At 43.2% G+C, this 26,378-nt stretch overlaps 1 protein-coding gene across 1 annotated transcript; it reads left to right on the plus strand.

Moving 5' to 3' along the window:
* The first annotated feature begins 102 nt into the window (after nucleotides 1–102).
* On the plus strand, nucleotides 103–26,378 carry LOC124554881 (sialomucin core protein 24-like). Its single transcript, XM_047128551.1, has 3 exons — nucleotides 103–282; nucleotides 579–1,061; nucleotides 22,354–26,378. The coding sequence occupies exons 1-3, from the start codon at nucleotides 144–146 to the stop codon at nucleotides 22,446–22,448; spliced, it is 717 nt and encodes a 238-aa protein (XP_046984507.1). The 5' UTR covers nucleotides 103–143; the 3' UTR covers nucleotides 22,449–26,378.

Here is a 26,378-nt window from a genome sequence, read left to right on the forward strand (position 1 = left end):
AAAGTTTGGTAACGTGCGTGCAGTACGACACAGTAATTAAATTTCTCTCAATTGCAGTTCGCCCTTTGTTCCAAATTATTGAATGATCTCAATAAACATCTGTGATAGAGTTATTAGAATCTTAGGATTCGCTGTAGTGGTGAATGAGTGAAGTTGCTCTTGCGTATCAGAAGTTGTGCGTCGTAAGCATCGTGTCAGTAAAGATGAAGGGTTTTCCTATAGTGGTTTTTCTTTCCATTCTAGCCATTTCTCATTATGTTGAAGCTAAACCTGCTGGAGCTTGTGAGTATCTTGCAGTCGTGATTGTTTTGTAATTGTTCCAGAGGTCTCTGTGTCAGAATGACGTAAGTTACGTGTGAGAAGCCCCCTTTATCCAGTTTTTCCTTGTCCTTTAAAAAATTATCTGGTTTTCGTGCATGCGAACTAAAGGGAATGTTGTTGATACAGTGACTTTATATTTACCGCGCACTTTGGTTTAATTTCTGAATTTCTTGTTTATGCGTTTGTTTCATGCTGTCAAAGAAAGATTCGCGCAGAATTTGTAACGCTAGACTCATTTCAATATTGTTTTTTTACAGCACCCGACGCGTCTACAAAGAATGAAAGTTCAGACAGTAAAACCGCTGTACCGCCGAATAATGGGAAACCTGGAAGTGATGACGTGCCAACCACCTTAGTACCTGTTGGAGCCACCGTAATTACAAATGGGGAAGTGCCACCTCTTGCACCTGGCGCGACACCAAGTACCACTTTATCCAGCAGCATTAACATATCTACTGTAGCTCCTACCAGCATGAATGGTTCTGCACAAACCCATCATGTTTCAACAACAGCTGCTACTAATACTACTACAACTCAGAGCTCAAGTTCTGACTCATCACCAACTACAACTACTATTGCTAGTACAACTACAACCAACAGTTCATCGACTACCGAACCAACTCCATTACCCACGTCAACATCATCAAAACCAATTGTTACTTCGCCAATCCCATTTGTAGAAACGTCAACTCAGTCAATTCCAGTAAAAGATCGCAGATTTGATGGCCCAAGCTTCATTGGTAAGCTTTATTTTCGCCTGTAGTTATTATTACATGCTTTCTCACTTAGAGATTAAATGCCTTTTAATTTGTGTGACACTAACCTGCAGAATGTGTTCTTATAAGGCCTGGGTGTGGTGCACCAAGTTGAATTGTCAGACTGGCTCTAATTTACTTAAAACCCTTTTGGTGATATTTTGTGTGGCCTGTCTTCTGTATGTTCAGAAAGAGCTATGTATTTCAACAATGTTTGTTTCCAGCACTTTCTTTGTCCAGTTCTTGTAAAATGTCTTATGAAACCTTGATACAATAAGAGGTTGCTTGGTGGTATTGAAAATATGCATTATATAGAGCTATTTTGACTTGCTGAGAACTGTGGCTGTAATACTGTAAGGTTTATAATTGAAACAATAAGAGGCCACAAGTATGGTTTATTTGGATCAGATCATGACCTGTTTTGGATTCTTCTTCAGGTGGTTGTTACATGTCTTCATTTTGTTAACTACTTTAGTTACTTTAAGCTGGGCCATGCTTTGTAAATCTTTGTGCGCTGTCATTAATCAGAATGGTGTGATGTAGTGTTCATATAACTGAACAGCTCTGATAGTGCACATAAAAAATACATTAATTTTAAAATTCATAACACTAACACCCGAGTGATTTAGTTACCCAGAAGTGCACAGCAGTGCAACAAACCAGTAATGGATACAAAGCAAGGCCCCAGCAAGAAAACAAGAGTGTGTAAAAATAATTTGGAGATGGATGTGCAAAAAATCCAAAACTGGTCATGATTTGATCCAAATAAATTGTTAAACCATACGTGGGGCTGGTTGCTGTTTCAGTTATAAACCTTATGTGCCATACATTAAGACAAGTAGATGTGAAGTTACTGAGTTAATTTGTAATTTGTAGGAAATGTTGCTACAGAATTCAGGTACTCTACTTCCTTCATTTGGTGGAACACAATTTGTTGCTCAGTAGCTATCTAAAATTCTGGGTTGACAACATAAAATCAAGTTCAATAATAACTTTCAGAGTAAACAGAATCTATGTTTGAAGAAATATACTACATCAAATTATTAAGATAAATCAACCTAGTTATCAAATTAATTCTTAATGTTATCTTACAATCTTAACTTTTGATACCTTCGTGTGTTTTTAAAATTTTACTAGACGTAAGATGTACTGTACCAAGGCAATTTGCAATTTACACACTTACACAGCAAATGCATAATTATCATAAATTTTCAGAGTTTTTTAGGCACTTCTTAAAGCATTTGGGGATGTTAATAAACTTTGGGCCTATATTATTAATTACTTTGAGGGTGCCGTGTGACACCCCATAAACATTTCAGTTAGGGAGGTGGGGGAGAGGATGTGTAGGTGTCTGTGCATGTGCAGTCTTTGTGGTTCATATGATGGTGCAGAAGAAATATGGGAAGGAATTAGTTCAGTGTGCAGAAATAAAACCTTTCAGCATTGCTGATGACATTGTAATTCTGAGACAGCAAACTACTTGGGAAGAGCATTTAAATTGACCATCTTCATAAAGAAATTTTAAGATGGAATATTTAGTATCGAACAAGGATGATGATATTAGGGTACCAAAGTAACATACGAGAGCAGAAGTAGAGGATAAAAATACAGATTGGCAATAGTAAGAAATGTCCACGAAGGGGGGGGGGGGGAGGGGGGAGGAGAGAGAGTGAGTGAGTGAGTGAGTGAGTGAGTGAGTGAGTGAGTGAGTGAGTGAGTGAGTGAGTGTCCATCCTCAGATCTTTTTTGCACCATGTCCTAAAGTGATACGGCCATAATGGCATAGTCAAAACATATAAATGTAATCAGCATAGAATCGTCTCAGATTTAAAATATGGTGTAGAATAGGCTACATCGTCCACATAGTGATTATTCCAATAATAAAGTAACAGATTTACAGATAAAGCAATCAAATTAAAAAGCCTGTAGTGAATCTGCCTCCAGCACAGAAAAGAATGAACTACACCTGTATAAAACTCTTGAGAGAATCTGCCCATCAAAGTAAAATAGTTGGCACAGTGTACAAGAAATCTTCACTTTAGAGAAGATATTTAAAGGCTGCTACACTGAAGTGTGGACTAAATGTGTGTGCATGAGAACTGTTGGCCACAAGAGCATCAGTCGCAGTGTTGTCAACTGGTTTAAATATTGAAGCTGGCTGTAAGGTTATGAGCTGAAGTGTTGGAAAAAGCAGCACTGTCCTAGATACATAGCCAAAACATTGCAAAATATTCTATGTACCTATAAAACTGAATGAAACTCTTCTTCTTTCTTCTTATAACAATCTTCATTAGTTTCTTCTCTTGGAAAAATTATCTGAATTAACAAACTTGTTTCCTTTTATAGTTGACACTCAAGAAGTTTAGTTTCTTGTTTCTTTGTTTAGAAACTGAGCTGTTCCATAATTTCTCCAGTTTACACTCTTGTGTGATTACAATCAGAGACAAATTCAAAAGATTTCCTCCTCAGCATTGTCAAAGTCCTCTCTACTATCACATAAAAAATTAGGTCTCTAAAATCGTTTTTTGATTAATTTTAGTGCAAAGACAGACAAAACTAAAATGAATTTTTCACTCTGCAGTGTAATTTGCTCTGATGCGAAGTTTCCTGTCTGATTAAAAACTGAGAGCCAGACTAGGACAATACCCTGTGACCTTCCACTTTTGCAGGCAAGTGGTCCCAACTGAGCTACCTAAGTACAACCCATGATCCATCCTCAAACCTTTATTTCCGCCAGTACCTCATCTCCTACATTCTAAATGCCGTGGACCTATTCTGTGAAAGTCTAGTAGGCTTGGAAGGAAGGATACTGTGGACCCATGGCTTAGCCATGGTCTGGAGGTTTCTAGAATTAAGTTTGGAAGGTAGGAATTAGGGTACTGCTAAAAGTAAAGCAATGACAACAGGTTGTGAGTTGTGCTAAGGTGACAAAGTTGGTAGAGCACTTGGCTGTGAAAGGTGAAGGTCCTGTAATGGAGTCAGTTTGCCACATGGTTTTAATCTACCAGGAAATTTCAAAAATACATACTCATAATTCATATTCCACTGTTAATCATACCATGAAACAAGGCACCTCCAACATTTTTCTATTGCAGTCACTATATTATTACTGTGCTTCATCTGTTTCTCTTAGGGTGACATTGTTAATTTAAGATTGATCTCTTGATTCTGCTTTTAGCCATTTGAGTATTATTGGTGACCCTTTGGCTTTGCTCTATTGCAGGCTCCAGCTGATGAAATATTTAGTTTCACGATTACTTTTATAATTGTTCCCCACATTGGTAGCATCTTGGATTATGTGACCATTAATAAAATTCATTAAACTTGCAGATTCCCCCTGCAGGTCCAGGGGTTAGAATAGGCCCAAGGTATTCCTGCCTGTTGTAAGAGGAGACCAAAAGGAGTGAGACATGTTGTGGCCTTCATGTGATGGTCCCCTGTAGAGTTTGACCTCCATTCTTCAAAATTTTCCGCAAAGAGTGAGCCAATTGGGAAGGGTGTCTTACATGGTGCATCGTGTCCATCGTGCATTGAGATCTTTAGCCCACTTTCACGTCGTTGCATTGCAGTCCCACCCGTTCTCCATCTCTTGGGCGAGGGCACCTTCCTGTGTGTTTTCCATCATGCACTATGCAGTGTCGCTTTCTGTGCTGACGATGACCATGGACTTGCACCTCATATCCAGCACGGTAGCCAGTCTGTTGTGGTGGGGGCCACCATGTACCCTGTTGGTTGTAGCCCCCTGACAACACACGGATCGCCCAGCTGATGACTGCATCATTAACTCCCCACGTATGCCGAGGAGTAGAAGCCTGTCGCCCCGCGGCATAGAGACTCGTGGCAATGGCCATCCTGCCAGGTGGCCTCTGCTGCGGTTGGGTGGTGCCTGTGGGGAGGGCCCCTGCTCGGAGGAGGTGGCATCAGGGTGGATTACACGCCATGAAACATAGTACGTCATCTCTTGCTGGTGGTCAGACACCAGCAGTCTCTAAGCGGTCAAGGTCTCAAGGCCTAACTTCAATGCTAAGAGATACGACCCCAAATCGTCGTCCCCCCCCCCTGGCCACACCATGGGAGGAACACATGGCTAAGGATGACAGCAAAGTTCATTCAACCCGGTACCTCAAATATACGAGAGTTGATGGGGCATCTTTCTTGTAAATGAAACCTCAGTTTTTTGTGGAGTATTTAGAGGACAAGTTTGGGGAGCTGGAGGGCTTGTCCAAAATTCGGCCAGGGTCAGTCTTCACCAAAACAGCATCCTCTGTCCAGTCACAGGCACTACTCGCCTGTGACAAGCTGGTAGAAGTTTGTTTCTATCATGCCCCATAATAGCTCAAATATGATCCAGGGTATCACATTTCACAGGGACCTTCTTTTTCATTCTGACGATGAACTGCATTCCAGTTTAGAGTGACGAGGTGTCCATTTCGTCTGGCACATCCACATGGATAATCAGATTGTGACCGGTGCCTTCATCTTGGCCTTAGAGGGTGACACATTACCCAATAAGGTCAAGGTGACGGTCTACCGCTGTGACGTAAAGCCATATATCCCTCCCCCAAAGTGGTGCTTTAAGTGCTGGAAGTTCGACCATATGTCTTCCCGATGTACTTCCAGCATCACCTGTTGGGATTATGGATGTGCTTCACATCCCAATACTCTCTGTGCCCCGCCTCACATCTGTGTCAACTGTGGAGAGCATCATTGACCTTGATCGCCAGACTGCAGGATTTTATAGAAATCGTGGAATATACGACCTTGGACTGACTGACGTACACTAAGGCTAAGAGGAAATTTGAGCGCCTACATCATGTGGCTATGACCACCTCATACACCGCCGCTACAAGAACAGTTGTTGCCCCATCAGTTCTTCGAATTCCTGTCGTCTCTCAGAACTGGGAGACTACACCTGCCCCCTTGATAGTGGGGCACTTCCCTCCCTGTTGCTCCCGCACCACCTACTTTGGGAGCAACCCTCCCCCTAACCATCGGGTATTTCAGTCCCCACTTCGAGCCAGAGAAGCATAAGGCTTCTTCGGCCCCTCTTGCTAGGAAGGTGCCCCTTGGGTCACTCCTTTCCCATGTTCCTGCTAGTGGGAAAGATGACACCTGCCAGTGGCTGAAGAGCCAAAAAGCAGCTGGTCGTGTGGCTTCACGCTCATACTCAGTCCCGGAGACTGATTCAGTGAAGTCCTCCCAGCCAGGGAAACCCAAGGAACAACATGAGAAATAGAAAAATAAGACCTCAAAGAACAAGGGACTTGGGGTGGCACCCACACCACCGCTACCTACAAGCTCTGTGTCTGAAAATGGGGTGGAGATTCTTGTGTCCGCTGAGGACCTGGATCTTTCTGGACCTTCAGACACAATGGATATAGACAGCTCAAGCAAAACGCTTGGTGGCAGCAGTTGATCCTGAGGTGTAAACTGCCTCAGTGAATGTTCCATGCCTTCCCAGTCTCAAGATGATGTCATCCTCCAGTGGAATTGCAGCAGTTTTTTCCACTGCCTGGCTGAGCTACAGCAACTGTTAAGCTCTACACCCGCTTTCTGCATTGCCCTCCAGGAAACCTGGTTCCCGGCAATGTGGACCCATGTCCTCAGCAGCTATAAGGGATATTACAGGAACAATAGTGACTACATGTCAGGTGGAGTTAGTGTTTATGTCCTAAACTCAAGTCTGTAGTGGAAATTGAGCCCCTTCAAACCCCTCTTGAAGCTGTGGGTTTCAGGATAAGAATGATACGGGAAATAACTGTCTGCAATGCATATCTTCCTCCAGATGGTGCAGTATCCCTGAATGTATTAACTGCACTAGTTGATCAACTCCCTAAACCTTTCCCACTTTAGGGAGATTTTAACACCCATGAGGTGGCAGCGTGCTTATTGGTAGAGGCAGAGATGTCGAAACTTTACTGTCTCAGTTCAACCTCTGCCTCTTAAAAACTGGGGCTGCCACATTTCAGTGTGGCTTGAGGTAGTTACATGGCCATTGATTTATTAGTTTGCAGCTCAGGACTTCCCCATCTATCCACTGGAGTGCACATGACAACCTGTGTGGTAGTGACCACTTCTCCATCTTCCTGTCACTGTCCCGGCATCAGGCCCATGGAAGCCTGCTCAGATGGGCTTTAAACAAGGTGGGCTGGGAAACTTTCACCTCTGATGTCACCATTGGCTCTCCCCCACATGGTAACATCGATGTGATGGTTGAGCAGGTGACTACCACAATCGTTTCTGACAAGGGAACCTCCCAATCGCACCCCCCTCAGATTTAGTTATAACTTGGCACAGTGGATAGGCCTTGATAAACTGAACACAGATCAATTGAGAAAACAGGAAGAAGTTGTGTGGAACTGTGAAAAAATAAGCAAAATATACAAACTGAGTAGTCCATGAGACATATAGGCAACATAAAGGAGAACATGAGTTCAGGAGTGCCGTGGTCTCGTGGTAGCGTGAGCAGCTGCAGATGAAGAGGTCAGAGTTCCTTGGTTCAAGTCTTCCCACAAGTGAAAATTTTACTTTCTTTATTTTTGCATAGTTATTATCTGTCCGTTCGTTCATTGACGTCTCTGTTCACTGTAATAAGTTTAGTGTCTGTGTTTTGCGACCGCATCGCAAAACCGTGCGATCAGTAGATGAAAGGACGCGCCTCTCCAATGGGAACGGAAAACATTTGATCGCAAGGTCATAGGTCAACCGATTCCTCCACAGGAAAACACATCTGATATATTCTATACGGCACTAGTGGTGGCATGTGCATCACATGACAGGAATATGTTGTCGACCGACCTAACTTGTACACTTGGCGAATGGGTAAAAAGACTCTTCTACCTTGCCCGATTTAGGTTTTCTTCTGGATGTGATAATTACTTCCAAAAAAGTGATGAAAACATAAGAGTTTGTCGCATAAACTGGAAATAAAAAATTAAAGTTTTCACTCGATTGAAGATTTGAACCAAGGACCTTTCGTTCCGCAGCTGCTCACGTTACCACGGGACCACGGAGCTCCTGCGGTCCTGGTGTCCTTGATGTTACTTATCTTCCCATGAACTACTCAGTTTGTATATTTTGCTTATTTTTTCTCAGTTCCACACAACTTCTTCCTGTTTTCTCAATTGATCTGTGTTCAGTTTTTCAAGGCCTATCCACTGTGCCAACTTATAACTAAATCTGAGGGGGGGTGCGATGGGGAGGTTCCCTTGTGAGCAGAAAATGTGATCCCTTGTTCTTCAGGATGCCCTGGCGAAAGAGTCCCTTGGTGGTTGCCGGAAGTTGCTGAAGCAATTAAGGAGCATCATCGAGCTCTACAGCACCATGAGCAGCACCCTTCCCTAGAGCATCTGATAGCCTTTAAGCAGCTCCGTGCCTGTGCATGCCAGCTTATAAAATGACAGAAACATGAGTGTTGGGAGAGGTATGTGTCAACCATTGGGAGCCATAAATCACCTTTTCAAGTGTGGACGAAGATCAGACGTCTTTTTGGGTACCACACCCCAACAGGTGTCCCTGGCATTAACATCAATGGCGTGTTATCTGCTGTTGAGCACTTCGCTTGTACAGCGGGTGGAAAGGAAAGTCCTCTTGTTCACACCACAGTGCACTGTATAACACACCACTTGTGGAGTGGGAGCTCCTCAGTGCTCTTGCTCATTGCCCCGACACAGCTCCTGGGCTGGATTGGATCCACAGTTAAGATGATTAAACATACCTCGTCTGACTACAAGCAACTTATCCTTGTCATCTTCAACCGGATCTGGTGCAATGACATCTTTCCATTGCAATGGCGGGAGAGCAGCATCATTCCGGTGCTCAAACCTGGTCAAAACCCCCTTGACGTGGATAGCTACCAGCCCATCAGCCTCACAAACTTCCTTTGTAAGCTGCTGGAACGTATAGTGTGTTGGCAGTTGGGTTGGGTCCTGGAGTCGCATGGCCTACTGGCTCAATGGCAGGGCGGCTTCTGCCAGGGTCGCTCTACCACTGATAATCTTGTGTCCCTCGAGTCTGCCATCCGAACAGCCTTTTCCAGACATAAACATCTGGATGCTGTCTTTTTTGACTTACGTAAAGCATACAACACAACCTGGCGACAGCATATCCCTGCCACATAGTATGAGTAGTGTCTCCGGGCCCCTATCCCAGTTTTTATCCAAAGCTCCCTGTCACTCCATATTTTCCGTGTCAAAGTTGGTGCTTCCCATAGTTTCCTCCTGTATTCAGGAGAGTGGTGGTCTGCAGGGCTCCGTCTTGAGTGTGTGTCTATTTTTAGTGGCTATTAACGGTCTAGCAGCAGCTGTAGGGCTGTCAGTCTCACCTTTTCTGTTTGTGGATTGCTTTGGCATTTCGTACTGCTCCTCCAGTACTGGTGTTGCCGAGTGGCCCCTACAGGTAGCGATTCACAAGGTGCAGTCATGGGGGCTCGCCCATGACATGCAGTTTGTGGCATGCTCTTCTGTCCACATCACATCATATTATTCATCCGAAACCAGAACTTTACCTTCATGACAATCCACTCACTGTAGTGGAGACATATCGATTCTTAGGACTGGTTTTAAACACCCCCGATTGACTTCACTACCTCACCTTTGTCAGCTTATGCGGAAGTGCTGGCAGCTCCTCAGTGCCCTCCACTGCCTGAGCAACACCAACTGGGGTGCAGATTGCTCTACACTGCTGCAGCTCTACAAAGCCCTTGTTCAATCCCGCCTTGACTATGGGAATCTGGTTTATGGTTCAGCGGCACCTTCAGCCTTGTGTGTACTCGACCCAGTGCACCACTGTGGCGTCGACCGAGCAACAGGAGCTTTTAGAAAGAGTCCGGTGACCAGTGTCTTGGCAGAGGCCAGAGTCCCTCCATTGCAGAGCCGACGTGCACAACTGCTCACCAGTTACATTGCACACATTCATAGTTTTCCTGAGCATCCAAATTTCATCTCCTTTTTCCACTTGTAGCAGTTCATCGGCAGCCCAGGTCAGGGCTAACGATTGTGATTTGCATGCGATTCCTTCTGTCTGAACTGGAGTCCTTTCCTTTACCACCTCCCATCCAGTCCATCCACATACACCTCCATGGTGTACACGTAGGCCCCAGATTTGCCTGGACCTTTTGCATGACCCTAAGATCCATGGAGGCCGTTTTGAACAGCATTCCTTGCCCGATGGCTGCAGTGTGTTACTTCAGAGCTGGTGGCCATCTCTTGTGCACTTTGCCCCAGGGAATTGTTTCTTCTGTGTACTGGCTCCTTGATCAGCCTACAAGCTATCGACCAGTGCTACGCTCACCATCCTTTGGTAGCGTCCATCCAAGAGTCCATCTATGTCCTGGACTGGGCCCATTGTTCAGTGGTGTTTGTGTGGACCCAGGACACGTTGGCATCCCAGGCAACGAACTTGCAGACAGGCTGGCCAAACAGGCTAAGTGGAAACCGCTTCTGGAAATGGGCATCTCTGAACCTGACCTGCATTCTGACTGACGCCGTAGGATTTTTCGGCTTTGGGAGATGGAATGGCATAACAGTACACACAACGAACTGTGTGTCATTAAGGAGACCACCAATGTGTGGAAGTCTTCCATGCAGGGGTCTTGCAGGGAATCAGTTGTTCTCTACCGGCTCTGCATTGGCCACGCTTGGACGACCCACAGTTGCCTTCTGCGCCGTGAAGACCCTCCTGAGTGTCGATGCGGCACCCGGTTGACAGTGGTCCATATTGTGGTACACTGTCCCACTTTGACTGCCCAGTGACGAAATCTTGGGTTACTGTACTCGTTGCTGCTAATTTTATCGCACAATGTATCATTGGCTGATTTAGTTTTATGTTTTATTCGTGAGGGTAGGTTTTATCATCTGATTAAAGTTTTAACGCATGTCCTTTGTCGCTCTGTGTCCTACAGCCTAGTGCTTCTAGGGTGGAGGTTTTAATGTGTTGTGGAGTGGCTGGCCTCTCCCTTTTATTCTCATGGTCAGCCAGACATGGTAGTCTACTTTATCGTTTTAATCTCCTCGTATGGTTTCTTGTGTTTCTGTGGTTTCCTTGTCCCCTTTTTGTCCATTTACATGTTTGTTGCCTTTCATCAATCTTTTGATTTTTTTCCTTTCATTCAGTTGTCAGTCTGGTTTGTTTTATTCAGAACAAGGTCCCTTTCCCCCTCTTTTAATCCAGCCAACCAAAATTGCAGTTGCTAAACTCATTCCTGACCGTGTCCTATGTATTATATTCACCAAAAGTCTCGCAGGGGTAGATATGCTGCATTCTAGTTTCTTCCATTGTCCTCTCTTGTAATATTAACTCTCTCCACTATGCTAACACTACTTAAAAGTTCACTTGGATTGTTCTTTGGTGTAGGTAGTAACTGTTTTTACTCTTGGAGGTGAACTAGTTTTCCAGTAACAGCATTATAGATTTGCAATACAAATCTTATGCACTTATTTAATTTTGCACCAGTAATCATAAAACACTTTAGTTTTACCCCTGAGAATCGTACCTTTCCCCTCCCCAAAATTCGCTTAATCTTTTGTTCATTTTTAGACCAGTATTTCTCCAAAGATGACTTTGTACTCCCAAGAATTACAAAAGCAACCATCCATAAGCAACCATTTAAGCAGACTCTGTGCAAAGGGAATTTTCCCTTTCAAACCAACTACTGCAGAACCTTCTTTAACTGAATTTAAAGAGACTGAGAAACAGCCAATTCAGTTTAACAGAGTTAGAATAAATGATGTACTTGAGTAAACATCAGACTGTAAATATATTTTTTTGTGTTATGGATACCAACAAATGAGGATGTTCTATTGTAATGACGTCTCAGAAAAATAAAAATAACTACACTGTGCATGTACTGTAGTACTTCTGACATTACTTCAATTGAGAAAGTGTAATTTAATTTTAAAGTCTTTTTGTTTCTTGAGTATTTAAAGAGATTTTGGCATGCTTCTAAGATTTCATCTTCTTGCTTACTGTGCTGCATAAAATGTATAGTTTCAGTGTCAGGCCAAGTGGTTTAGTGGCAAAGTGGTTGCCTGAAAATGGAGGTTTTGGGGTAAAATCCTGGTAGAACTACATAAATTATCAGTCTGTATTTAATAAAGACATCACCTGTAACTAGTGTGAAAAGTTATCTGGAATGACACACGGTTCAGATTCTTTGTCAAACTGTAGGTCCCCTTTCCTCAATTGGTTAAATAGTGCAGATTGGGGACACAGATGCAAGTTGCTGTAGTGCTGTCAAGTTCAAAGAATTGCACCTGGCCATTGTGCCACGAAAAATAAGCCAACCGTTTTCAATTTCCTTTATACATTCATTGTTTCTGATTGTTCTTCTTAAATCAAAATTCACTATCTTCTCGTGTACTGTTGACGACTTAAAAGAATAATGAAGCTTAATTCAGCATACTGTTTTGTTCCTATTGCCACCCTATCTTTTAATTGGTACCTTGTCTCATTTGAGATTTTCTTTTGCTTTCTTCATACCAGCAACATTATTTAAATGTTTACGTAAGTTCCATTGTTAGGTAGCCCCTTCCATCTGTCCATGTAATCATACTTATCTAAGATACTGCACTTGTTGCTCAATTTAATCAGCTGTGCCTCGATATAAATCTGTAACTGAAAATTTTTACTTCCTCTCAAATGATCTGTTCTTGTTTTATCATAGGTGTTCAAAGCCACATGTAGTTCAGAAGTAATTTAGGACTGCAGAATTCGTATGTCAATTTATTTGTCGTTTGTTGTGTAAATTTTGTTGTACCATAGATCTCCAGGTCCTCAGTTTGTCATTGTCGTCTTCATTCTGAAGGCTGGTTTGATACAGCCCCCCCATGCTACCCCATCTTGAGCAAGCTTCTTAATCTCTGAATAACTACTGCAACCTACAGCCTTCTGAATCTGTTTACGGTATTCATGTCTTGATATCCCTCTACCATTTTTACCCCCCACACTCCCGTCCAGTACTAAATAGGTGATGACTTGATGTCTCAGAATGTTTCCAATAACTGCCCCTTTCTTTTATGCAAGTTGTACCACAAATTTCGTGTCCCAAAAATTCTATTCAGTAGCCCCTCATCAGTTACACAATCTACCCATTAATCTTCTACAGTCTTCTGTAGCAACACATTTCAAAACCCACTAGTCTGTTCTTGTCCAGACTGTTTCATCACGTTTCACTTCCATGTGGGGCTATATTCTATATAAACACCTTCGGAAAAGAGTTGCTAACATTTATATCTGTATCGCATATAAACAAATTTCTCTTATTCAGAAACACTTTCATTGCCATTTAAACTCTACATTTTATATACTCCACTTAGGCCTTCATCAGTTATTTTGCTGCCTAGATAGCAGAACTCGTCTACTGCTTTTAGTGTCTAGTTCCTAAACTAATTCCATTGGCTCTGCACAATTGAATTCCTCCCTTCAACTTCATAAAATTGTTGACCCTGGATGGCTTCAGTGTATTTGTGACATAAATTTCCATTTAGATAGAAAGGAATTTGTCCTTTTTGCTAGTCTGGTGGGCTGTGGATTATTTTTTCTAATCATTGAATGTGGCGTGAAGTTTCATTGGTCACAGTTACATAACTCTCTTTAAATGTCAATAATAAAATTCCCCTTTCTCTACCCACTTCTCAGATATGGGTAAGTGAATAGGTTCCTTATTTTGTAGTTCATAAATGGCCATAACATGTTCTTAGCTTTACTGCTTTTATTCTAGGATCTGATTTTGGATGACGTGTAAGAATATTTTTGTTTGATGGTGTAGTACCATTGATTAGTTAAGACACTATCACGGCAGCTGCCTCAGAAAGCAACAAATGAGGACCTTGACCAGTTGAGGACAGATCAGTGTGTGGGTCAATCTGTGCCTCCCTCTTGAAGGACAAATAGCCTGCACCCATGTTCCCTGCTTCTGCAATCAAGACTTCACCTGTCACTAGAGTGAAAACTTATCTGAAATGACATGTGGTTCAGATTATTTGTCAAACTGTAGGTCCCATTTCCTCACTTGGTTAAATGATCTTCTGAAATGTGTTCTGAAAAGAATACTAAATCATCTATTGAGAAAAAATCTGTATCGGTTATCAGAAACAATACAAAATTACAGGCAAATTACGTTTGATAGAAAACAAATTACGGATATTTGACAACCAATGTAATTAACTAAATAAGACTTATAATGTGCTTAGATGTTGTGTAAAATATTTGACAACTTAGGTTACTCACTTTCATGGTGCTTCTGTTTTATACACACTCTCTCACTCACACACACACACACACACACACACACACACACACACACACACACACACTCTCTCTCTCTCTGCAAGAAGACCACTTACGTTCTGATGTCTGTATAATATGAGTCATTACTAGAGTAATTACTTTGGCATGTCCTCATTAGGTCCATAACACCATTGTGCCTCTTGCAGTCAAGCTCCACCTATTGCACTTTCCTGCAATGCCATTACCAGTCATTTGCAGTAACAGAATGAGACAGCATAAGAGTTCCTGAAGGTTTTATGCTGTCATGTTAGTCAGACACCTTACGCTGCCTGTTATAGTTAATCTTTGTTTATGCCCGTTAAATTGCACTCAGGTCGCAGTTGTCTGACAGAAGGTGAAGCACGCTGCTTCTGAGGCTTTTAGCTAATTTGTCAAAGTTGTCTTTTCATGAGATTTCTGTACTTGCACTAGGGCATACATCTCAGCCTTTGTCATGTTGTCATTGCATTCTACCCCCCTCTTTTGTAACCATTCAGTCGGCAGCCTTGAGTAATTCACTGGTGCTATTTCGTCCGTTTGCCTACAATAGAAAACATTGTTCATAACAGTGACAGTCCCCCCAGGGGGTCCACAACTCTTTTGTGGACACGTGCGTAGCGAGCACGGGACCCCGAGCTAATGTGGCCCTCCTTCCTTTCCGGGCTGCATACCTTCCCTTCCCTTTCCGCATCCCTCCCCGTCCCCCATCTTCGCCCCCCCCCCCCCTCACCTCTGGCTCTTTCCTTCCCTTTCTCCCCCTCTGGGAGTATGGTTTGTGCCTACGTCCGGAGACGGACGCTCGAAACTGTTCCAAATTCCTTGCTTTCTACACTTACAAGTCCTCGTCCTTCCTCTGTCCTTCTCCTTTCCTTCCCTCTTCTCCTTGCCCTTTTCTCCGCTGCGGCGTTTGAGACCCCCTCTTCTTTCCTTTCCCTTTCTCTTTTTTCCTCCCTGTGCGTGTCTGAAGGCCGACCCACGCACTTCAATGCGTAGCTGGTGACGGGGTAACGTGTAATTCCCCGCCCCGGGTAGACAGGTAGGACACGTACATACCCCCTGGTAACGGCCAGGCACAGGGAGGGGTGATTACCCGAGCTGATACCTTCCGAAAGTGCCGATTGGTCCCTCCGTCCGTTTGTCGGGAGGTGTGACCTGAGGTGTGAACAATCACCTAAGGCGGGTGTGCCCTCGGTGAGGGCCCCCACAAGGGAGGAGCGCGCCATCGGAGACGCCAGTAATCATGGGGGATTCTTCCGCAATGGTTTCCTCACCTTCCACTATGTCTGCTCACAAACGTAAGTTCACTGAGTCTCAGCCACAGACGGTTCTTCCATCGTTGCCACAGTTCCTTGTTGTTTCTCGGTCTGACGAAGGTCACGACTTTTCCATGGTCAACCCTTTCATTATTCAGAAAGGTGTCGACGCAATTGCGGGTCCTGTAAAGTCTTGTTCCAGATTACGGAATGGCACCCTGTTGTTAGAAACACACAGTGCCCTCCAGGCTCAAAAATTGCTGCGTACTTCTCTGCTCCACACCTTCCCTGTCCGGGTGGAACCGCACCGTACCTTAAATTCCTCGCGTGGAGTCGTTTATACACGCTCCCTCGATGGATTGTCTGGCGAAGAAATTCAGCACTACCTGTCTGACCAGGGCGTCACGGCTGTTTATCGGGTTATGAAAAGGGTTGACTCGAACATCATTCCAACCCGCACTGTCTTCTTGACATTTGACAAAGTTCAACTCCCATCAAAAATCAAAGCAGGCTATGAGATAATTTCCGTTCGCCCTTATGTCCCAAACCCTACGCGTTGCTATCGATGTCAGCGGTTCAATCACACCAGCCAGTCCTGTTCCAATCCAGCCAAATGTGTTAAGTGTGGCAAGGATGCCCATGAGGGTGCTTGTCCACCTCCATCCCCTCGCTGCATCAACTGTATGTGTGACCACGCTGCTTCCTCTCGAGATTGCCCCGTTTATAAGGACGAAAAGCTCATCAAGGAAATAGAAGTGAAGGAAAAGGTGTCGACCTTTGCTGCTCGAAAATTATTCGCCAGTCGACAGCCCACCGTGCCTCAGAAAGGAAAATACAGCACTGTCCTTGCTTCTCCTCGGCCAACAAAGGAGGCGGCCACGCAGACTTGCGACCTCACCTTTAGTACCACGGTCGTCAGATCGGCCAGCGCAAAGATCGCCCGTTCAACTTCACCACTTTCGCCTGCCCACTTAATGGCTCACCCTTCGTCGGGTTCTGCTAAATCTCGAGCCCAAAAGTCAGACGCCAAGTCTTCGAAAAACGGGCATTCTCGTGAAGAGTTTTTACGTACCGCAACTTCACAACCATCGATTCCTCCTTCATCTAAACATCATACTTCCAAGAAGGCTACGAAGAAACACAGTTCCTCTCCTTCTCCGCCAAGGCGTGTCCCATCTACAGCACCACCTGGCGGCAATCGCCCTCGGCCGTCTTCTGTGTCGCCGAGGCGCACTGCTGGTGGCCGGTCAACCGGCCGATAGCTGGTGGCAGGAGCTGCTCCTGACCAACCTATGGATCAGGATCTTCTGCCTTCGACTGAATGCCATTCCATGCTGTCGGTCGCAAGCTCTGAGCAGTCGTGGAGTTGACAGCACCCTTTATCACGTTCCTCCATTTTCTGTTCACCCTATGTCCATTATCCACTGCAATATCCGCGGCATTCGAGCCAATCGGGATGAATTGTCGCTCCTCTTACGATCCTACTCGCCGGTCATCTTCTGTCTTCAGGAAACAAAGCTGCGTCCCCATGACCGCTTTGTTCTCCCTCATTTTCATTCCGTCCGATATGACCTCCCCTCTGTTGAAGGCACTCCAGCCCATGGAGGACTCATGATTCTGCTCCATGATACTCTCCATTATCACCCAATCCCCTTAAACAGTTCGTTCCAAGCTGTCGCCGTCCGTCTTTCCCTTTCTGGATACACATTCTCTCTTTGTACGGTATACATTCCATCGTCCACACCAATGGCACGAGCTGATCTCCTTCATCTTCTTGATCAGCTTCCACCCCCCTATTTGCTGGTTGGGGACTTCAATGCCCACCACCCGCTTTGGGGATCTCCGCATCCTTGTCCACGTGGCTCCCTATTGCTAGACGTCTTCCGCCAAGCGGATCTAGTCTGCCTCAACACTGGGGTCCCCACATTTTTGTCTGCCTCCACGACAACTTTATCTCATTTGGACCTTGCGGTCGGTACTGTTCCGCTAGCTCGGCGCTACGAATGGTTCGCCCTTGATGATACACACTCGAGTGACCACTTTCCATGTGTCCTTAGACTGCAGCCTCAACTGCCCTACATGCGCCCGCGACGCTGGAAGTTTGCCCAAGCCGATTGGACACTTTTTTCGTCTCTAGCGACATTCGATGACCGTCGCTTTCCCAGCGTCAACGATGAGGTCAAACACATTACCGACGTTATTCTTACAGCTGCGGAACGTTCAATACCACGCACCTCCGAATTGCCCCGGCGCCCCCCAGTTCCTTGGTGGAACGAGGCATGCCGTGACGCAATACGTGAGCGGCGACGTGCTCTTCGCATTTTCCGTCACCATCCAACTTTGGCCAACTATATCCGATATAAGCAGCTCCGTGCGCGATGCCGTCGCGTCATCCGCGATAGCAAGAAGGCAAGCTGGAAATTCTTTATTAGCTCATTTAACACCTTCACTCCCTCCTCGGAAGTTTGGAGTCGGCTTCGACGGTTATCAGGCGCGCCTAGTTTCTCCCCGGTCTCTGGGCTCACTGTCGCGCATGATACATTAGTGGACCCCGTCGCAATTTCTAACTCATTGGGTCTGCACTTTGCTGAGATTTCGAGCTCTTCAAATTACCCGCCAGCGCTTCTCCCAAAGAAACGTGTAGCGGAAGTGCGACATCTTGCTTTCTCCTCTCACAATCACGAAAGCTACAATACTGTTTTCTCCATGCGGGAACTCCAACATGCCCTCTCTTCTTCTCGCTCCTCCGCCCCAGGACCGGATGGTATTCATGTCCAAATGTTGCTGCATTTATCAACCCATAGTCTGCGTTACCTCCTTCGCCTTTATAATCGAATTTGGACCGACAGTACCTTTCCCAGGCGATGGCGGGAAGCTATTGTCGTTCCCGTTCCGAAACCTGGAAAGGACAAACATCTCCCCTCTAGTTATCGCCCCATTTCTCTCACGAGTAGTGTCTGTAAGGTTTTGGAGCATATGGTGAATTACCTATTAGCTTGGTGGCTGGAATCCCGCAGTCTTTTAACACCAGCCCAATGCGGATTCCGAAAGCATCGTTCTGCAGTTGACCATCTTGTTGCTTTCTCCACTTATATCATGAACAATTTTCTCCGGAAACGCCAAACGGTAGCAATATTTTTTGATCTGGAGAGAGCATACGATACCTGTTGGAGGACAGGCATCCTCCGCACACTGTTCTCTTGGGGCTTTCGGGGCCGGCTGCCCCTTTTTCTTCGCGAATTTATGGCAGAGCGCACATTTAGGGTGCGGGTGAACACTACTCTCTCCCGTACTTTCTCCCAAGAAAATGGGGTATCCCAGGGCTCCGTGCTGAGTGTTGTACTGTTTGCCATCGCCATTAATCCAATTATGGATTGTCTCCTTCCTGATGTCTCGGGCTCCCTCTTTGTGGACGATTTTGCGATCTACTACAGCTCTCAATGGACCAGCCTTCTTGAAAGACGTCTTCAAGGATGTCTCGATCGCCTCCACTCGTGGAGCATCGAAACCGGCTTCCGTTTCTCACCCAGTAAGACCGTTTGTGTTAATTTTTGGCGACGTAAGGAGTTTCTTCCACCCTCCTTACATCTAGGTCCTGTCAACCTTCCGTTTTCGGATGTCGCTAAATTCTTGGGTCTTATGTTTGACACAAAACTGTGCTGGTCCTCCCACGTTTCCTATCTTTCGGCTCGCTGTCTGCGATCCCTCAACATCCTCCGTGTCCTGAATGGTACCTCCTGGGGAGCGGACCGAGTGGTCCTTCTCCGCCTCTATCGCGCCTTAGTGCGCTCGAAATTGGATTATGGAAGCATAGTCTACTCCTCTGCTCGGCCGTCTATTCTTCGGCGTCTCGACTCTATCCACCACCGTGGATTACGTTTAGTGTCTGGAGCTTTTTACACCAGCCCTGTGGAAAGCCTTTATGCTGAGACTGCTGAACCTCCGCTGTCCAATCGGCGGGCAGTCCTTCTGAGTCGTTATGCTAGCCATCTTTCTTCCATGCCTGCTAATCCAGCCCATGACCTTTTTTTCGACGCCTCCTTTGATGTAGGGTATGCAGGCCGCCCCTCCTCCCTACTACCCCCGGGAGTCCGCTTCCGTCAACTGCTCCATTCTCTTTCCTTCCTCTTTCCTAAAACCTTCTTGACAACTTGGGGTACGGCACCGCCTTGGCTCCGTCCCCGGATCGACTTGCTCAGAGACCTATGTCAATTTCCCAAGGATGGTACCCCTACACTTGTTTACTGTCGGGCATTTGCTGCTCTATGTGCACAAATGACGGACGCCACATTTATTTACACCGACGGCTCGAAAACATCGTTAGGTGTAGGGAGTGCCTATATTGTTGGCGACACCCCAAATCACTTTCGGCTTCCTGACCAGTGTTCTGTTTATACTGCGGAGCTTTACGCTGTTCTCCAGGCTGTCCACTACATCCGCCGCCATCAGCGGATACAGTATGTTATCTGCTCAGATTCTCTCAGCTCTCTCCTCAGTCTCGAAGCTCTTTACCCTGTCCACCCTCTGGTCCACCGGATTCAGGACTGTCTGCGCTTGCTCCACCTGGGGGGCGTCTCGGTGGCGTTCCTCTGGCTCCCGGGACACGCTGGTATCTGTGGGAATGAGGCGGCCGATATAGCGGCCAAGGCTGCAGTCTCTCTTCCTCGGCCAGCTATTCAGTCGCTTCCCATTACCGATCTACGGAGCGGTTTATGTCGCCAAGTTGCTCATTTATGGCATGCGCATTGGTCAACACTTCCCCATAATAAATTGCGGGAAGTGAAAGCCCTTCCTTGCGCTTGGACCTCTTCCTCCCGAACGCGTCGTCGGGAGGAGGTAATTTTAGCTAGACTCCGGATAGGGCACTGTCTTTTTAGCCATCGACATCTTTTAAGCGGTGATCCTCCCCCACTCTGTCCCCACTACTCTCAGCTGTGGACGGTCAGACACCTTTTAATTGAATGCCCCTATTTTAATCCGTTACGCTCCCGTCTACAGCTATCGCCTGATCTATCGTCGATTTTAGCAGATGACACGCGCTCAGCCGACCGCGTTCTCCAGTTTATTAGTGACAGTGAAATGACGTCAGTCATTTGAAGCTTTTTTGGGGACAACCAACCCCTTTCTATAGTGGATTGTTAAGCATTCCTTCTGCCTTTAGTTTCTCAAATTTTATGACTTTGTCCCCATTGCTGCTGGTTTTAAATTTCGTTTTTTTCCTGTTTCGTACGTCACTGGCTGGGCGCTAATGACCATAGACGTTTTGCGCCCTAAAACCACAAAAAAAAAAAAAAAAAAAAAACAACACAGTGACAGGATTGGGCAGGAGATTTGGAAGCACCATCTCTGAAAACCATTCCTTGAACTTCGCAGAATTCATTTGCTCAAGATATTCTCCTTGTTTAGATTTAGCTCTGCTTGCATCAGATCTGTTTCTTGATCCAACCGTTCCCACTATCATTCTTCTGGAGGCAGTTCACCACACTGTGATGTCCGTGAAGTCTTTAGGTTTCTGCTAACAGCAGCTTCATGTTAAGTTGCTATTGACCCATGACTTGTCAAGATAAGTCTTTGGAAGCACCCCTAATACTCTTAATGTGCACAAGGAAACATGACTGCCAGAGCAGTGCCGCCATCTTCTGGGAACAGATGGATCTCCATACAAATCCCCTAGACTTGTCATTTCTAGAGGTACTACCCCATCTCCAAATAAAAATAAAGTAATTCGAACCTAACTGCTGCAGTGTTGAATATAAACAACTATACACTTTTACAGTTCAGATTACAGATGTAACTGAAACTGGCTTGTTCTTCCCAGCAGTCTGACAGTTCATGAGGATGAGAGCTGGCAAAATTCCTAATAATGTGTAGGTGCCACAGACTTTAGCCAGTGGAGGTGGCTGCTCTTTTATGGGCCTGTGTGATAGTGTGTAGATATTTTTTCTCTTCATTTTTTTCACCTTGGGGCATTGCAGCACATTGTGCATCATTTTACGAGCACCAGTGACCCCTTTCCTTTCACGGGTCACAATGTAATCAAACTGTGTGACAGACCTGAGACTTATTTTAAAATAAGAGAATGAGCAGCAGGCTACTCAAAACGCAAAGCAAAAAAAATTGAATAAAAAATGTTTGAGGCATTCAGTAATGGTTAGCATTGCCATAAAAGTAGCCTGATACTATGTGGCTGCTGGTGACAGCAGCAGACAGTAATGCCAGGTGCTGAGCTTGACCTGGTGTTGAAACATCTATCACTAAGTGTGTATCAGTCAACATCTAGAGCAACTAGAGCTCAAAAGAGCCTGTCCCCATCTAAAACTAACATGATATGGTGTCAGAATAAGAGAACATAGGGTTTGCTTTCTAACCCTACCTAATTTTACTGAGGTACAGAACAGTAATGTTGTGTGAAGTTATTAAAATTACATCAGAAATATTTTGTGCAGGATTTATTATGGTGAGGGAAATTTGTGCTTAGTGAGTTGACTTTTCTCATTAGTAGGAACATTGAAAGTTCGTTTATTGTAAGCAAGTTGACTGAATTTTTTGCTTCAGTATAGACTTTCTATGGGAAAGTAAATTCACTGTACAGTGCAGTAAGGTTGTGGAAAACTTCTATTAGTACTCCTTTAGTCACTAACAACTTCATTAAATATCAAATATTGCGTGCCTGTTGTAAATTATAACTTAATGTTAATATGTAATTTGATAGTAATTTTAATAAGTCTTCAGACTAATATATTTGTTTTAAATTTCAGGTGGAATTGTGCTTTCTTTGGGCACAATGGCAATTGGATTTGTGGCTTTCAAGTTCTACAAAGCTCGTACAGAAAGGAACTATCACACTCTTTAATTGACTGTGTCGTTATTTTGGAATATCAAGAGGTCATATTTTGCTTGTGTAAAAGTTACTTTATACAGAAATCTCTGGAACAAATGTTTATAGGTCCTATTTCCAGTACATTTATAGAATCTCACTTACACGTAAAATAATAGTTAAAATTGTCTTGATTACTGACCACTGTCTGTTATTATGGGAACTTAGGGTATAGATGTTAAAATGCTTAATTGGCATACATTTTGAGATGTCAGTGGTGGTTGTGATGAGATTAAATTCTCATGTATTTACATCATGCCTGCCTGTACAGTTACGAATGTATATTTTTTGATCAGTGTATTTGCAAAATGCTTTGCTCAAGTCTGCTTTGTGGTTACTGTACAGAGTTGACACTGATTTGTGGATAGATGTTTTTCCAGGCAAATTGAGAGCATATAAAGTATGTAATAAGTCACAAGTTGCATTCACTGCACATTTTTTTATATTCTATGTGCAACCACAAATTGTAATTGTTGCTGTAAAAAGATGTAACACAGTTTTGTTTCATAATATTTTTTGTTTCCCCTTTCAACATTTTAGCTTGTTGAGAATGTTTGACAGGTCAGTTGTAAATGCAGATTATAGTGATGTGATGATGAAAACTGTCTGCATAGTAAAGCTACCACCTGGATATTAACAATGTACTGCATGAAAAATGACTATTTTTGGTCCATATTTTTCAACTTCCAATTTCATATACTTCAGCAATATCCTGGCTTACAGACATGAAAATCTGCTTACATCACAATCTCAACTCCTTAACATTTATGTACAGTTAGGATACAGTCTGTGATCACATTAAAATATTTAATTAAGATTGTTATGGGATAAGTAATAAGAGTGGAGTGTGTGGATGATTGTCATATGTTACTGGCGTCCATAATAGTAAGGTATTTTTTGTTTTTGTTAAATTTTTTTCTGCCAGACATTTCAGTGAAATGTAAGCCATGGCACGAGTTGTTTTTCTGTAAACAGTTTAGGTTGGTTATGTCCTTAGTGGTAGGTTCAGTGCTCAGTTGAGCTAGCTAAAAGGAATTCAAACTACAGATATCACAGTGTCAGGCAGTTGTCCTGAAATTTGAAGCTGAACTGTTTCTTATTTTTTGAATTAATGAGTACTACTACTCACACTTTATTATTGTGTAGCCAGCAAGAGGCAGCCTTGCTTGAGGCAATGTCTGGAGATCTAACCCTGAACAAAAGTATTTCTTTCAAACTCCTTTCAGCCATGTTCAGCAAGTTCTGAAGACTGAAATCTGTGATATTGAAGTTAAGTGTGTGTGTGTGTGTGTGTGTGTGTGTGTGTGTGTGTGTGTGTGTGTGTGTGTCATTACGGTTGGTATGAGTTGAAGTGGGCCTGAGAGAAGGCATGTGTGTTGCTTAAGATTGCTGTGCACAATTTGGCAGGCTTGTAGAAAATAAATTTTATTAGTTGGCTCCTCACATGTAGTTATTTTGCAAATTCAGTGTATTATAATGTTAATGAAAGCTTTGGTGTGCTATAAATCTGTAATTGAAGAAAATCCTTCTGTATCATCAGGAGTACCAGTTGCAGTTACTCTCAATAACTTTTTTCTGCACAGTTTTATATAGTGGAAGCTCTTTTGTAAGTGCACATGTACCATTTGGAGTGTTAAAATTTGAAAGCTGGATATTTGATCTGAAAAGATTTTTTTTGTTTTTGTTTAGCCATAATTATCTTATCATGATTTGTTTTGTCTTAGAAGTTCCTTTAGGCCAGTTGGAGTACTTAAATTTGATTCTCATCTGGCAGTGCAGTGGTCAGTTGTGACAGCATTGTATCATAAATAAATTGTTCTGGAAAGATCTTTGCAGTTAGTGTGGTTAGACTTTTCTCGATGATTACCTTTCTGAAAGGGCCAGTCATTAATGAATATTATATATATTCATTATTCTGGCCGAAATTCTTTGTTCCTTTGTTACATGTAATCTATTATGGGGTACTTCATTTGAAGACATTTAGGCACTGCAAACAGATTCAGAACTTCAGTGTTTGGCTTGTTTCATGGCTTTTCTGTCTTCTCATAGTTTTAAAGTATTCTTATACATATTCTACTGAAGGGCAAAAAAGAAACTGGTATTTTTGCTGCAGAATTTGTTGTCTAAATCATATGCAAAGATATTTGATAACATTTTGTCATAATGAATTGTGAAGCCCTCTGACATATGGATAAATGGTGCATTTTCAGGTAAGCTTATTTCAGTTCATAGTTCATTGGCAAGGAGTTCCTTGTGCTACTTGCTCATTGTTTGTGCATTGGGGTTAATTTTCCTTGGTTATTAAGTGACCTTTGCATTTACTTTCTGTCATATGCAATTACACACAAATGCAGAGTTAAACATCTAGAGACTACATGCATTGTTAAAATGAAATTACTTGGGTGGGAAGTCCTTCATAACATTGCCTTAAGTTTCAATGCATAATTTCAATTGAACAGTAAAAAATAATGTGAAGGAAAAAGCACCATTTATCAAAGCTTCAATGAAAAGATACTCAGTATCATAGGTAAAGTGAAGATGTTTCATTTGCGCTAGCAGACAGTTTTATTTTGTGACACTTAATAAAATGGGGCAAATGCAGTCTACTGTTTTAGGTTGCATTAGCAAAATGTGAAAAGTTAAAATTTCACAAATATTGTTTGCTGGTTTCCAATCTGTCCAGATGTATATAATTTGTAATGCAAAGTCAATTAGGAAAACTGTCATCTCGGGGATATGAAATTAGCAATAGAAGCATAAAATGTTAAAGTAACTTGGTGATTATTCAATTGGTATCAATGGAATTAGCTTGGAAAAATAAAGTGCTCTTAATGTAGTTCACTTACATATTAAGTGTTAATGTGAATACTTCTGGAACAGAAATGGTCATTTAAAGAAGTGTTGAAAGCTATTGTTGCCTTCCTGTGTATTTTTAAATTAATAGGGGCTTCAAACAGAATTGTCATTTCAGTGGTTCATGATCTTGCACACACATTTAGTTAGTGTGTTGAGTGTATTCCTAAAGTTTCTTAAATATGCAAATTGTGTGTGTGTGTGTGTGTGTGTGTGTGTGTGTGTGTGTGTGTGTGTGTGTGTGTGTGTGTGTTATTCAGAAAATTTGTCATGTAGTATAAAGCACGTCATGTTCTTGATAAACATTGTTCTGTGTGTGCCTTGAGAAGTATCACATTTGTTTCAAATTTTCCTTGAATTTTAATGTCTTAATAGTAGTTAAGATATTCTGTGTTGGTGTATAAATTGAAAAAGTGGCCAGGATGAAATGGTGGTGCATTGCTTCTAAAACAAACTGAGCACATCAGAGTTGGAGGAGCATTCAACACAGTTAATTTTACTCATTGTTATCTTATGTAGATTGTGTATGAATTTGAGAAAGGCAACCAATTTCTATAAATCATTTAAAACTAATGCTGTTATTTCTATTTTGATATGAATCATTGTATGAGCAAAGTTTCTAATTTGTTGTTGAGTAGTACCTATTATTTGCTTACTGAACAAATTGATAAAATTTAGATTATAATTTTCTGTAGCTTCACTGGTCCTTAACTAAGCAATAACACTTAACTGTGGAAGTCTGGCTAAAATTTTGTTTCCACTGTTTCGAAAGAACTCTGTACTTTTGGGTTCAGTGCACTGCATGTGGTATGTGAATGTAGTTAAACCTTGTACCTTGGTATGTGCATCCTGTCAATCAAAAACAGAGGTAATAGGGAAAGCAGTCGGCATCCCTTCAGTCTTATCTGTTGTTAAAATTTGCTTTACTGGAAACTGCTTGAGTTTTAAATATAAATAGAATCATCATTCCCATTTTCATAGATGTATTTTGCTTTTCTACAGTTTGTATATTAAATTCATAAGTTTTAAATAAATATATTTACAAAAATTTGA

The sequence above is a fragment of the Schistocerca americana genome, chromosome X (assembly GCF_021461395.2).
Source record: "Schistocerca americana isolate TAMUIC-IGC-003095 chromosome X, iqSchAmer2.1, whole genome shotgun sequence".
Classification (NCBI taxonomy): domain Eukaryota; kingdom Metazoa; phylum Arthropoda; class Insecta; order Orthoptera; family Acrididae; genus Schistocerca; species Schistocerca americana.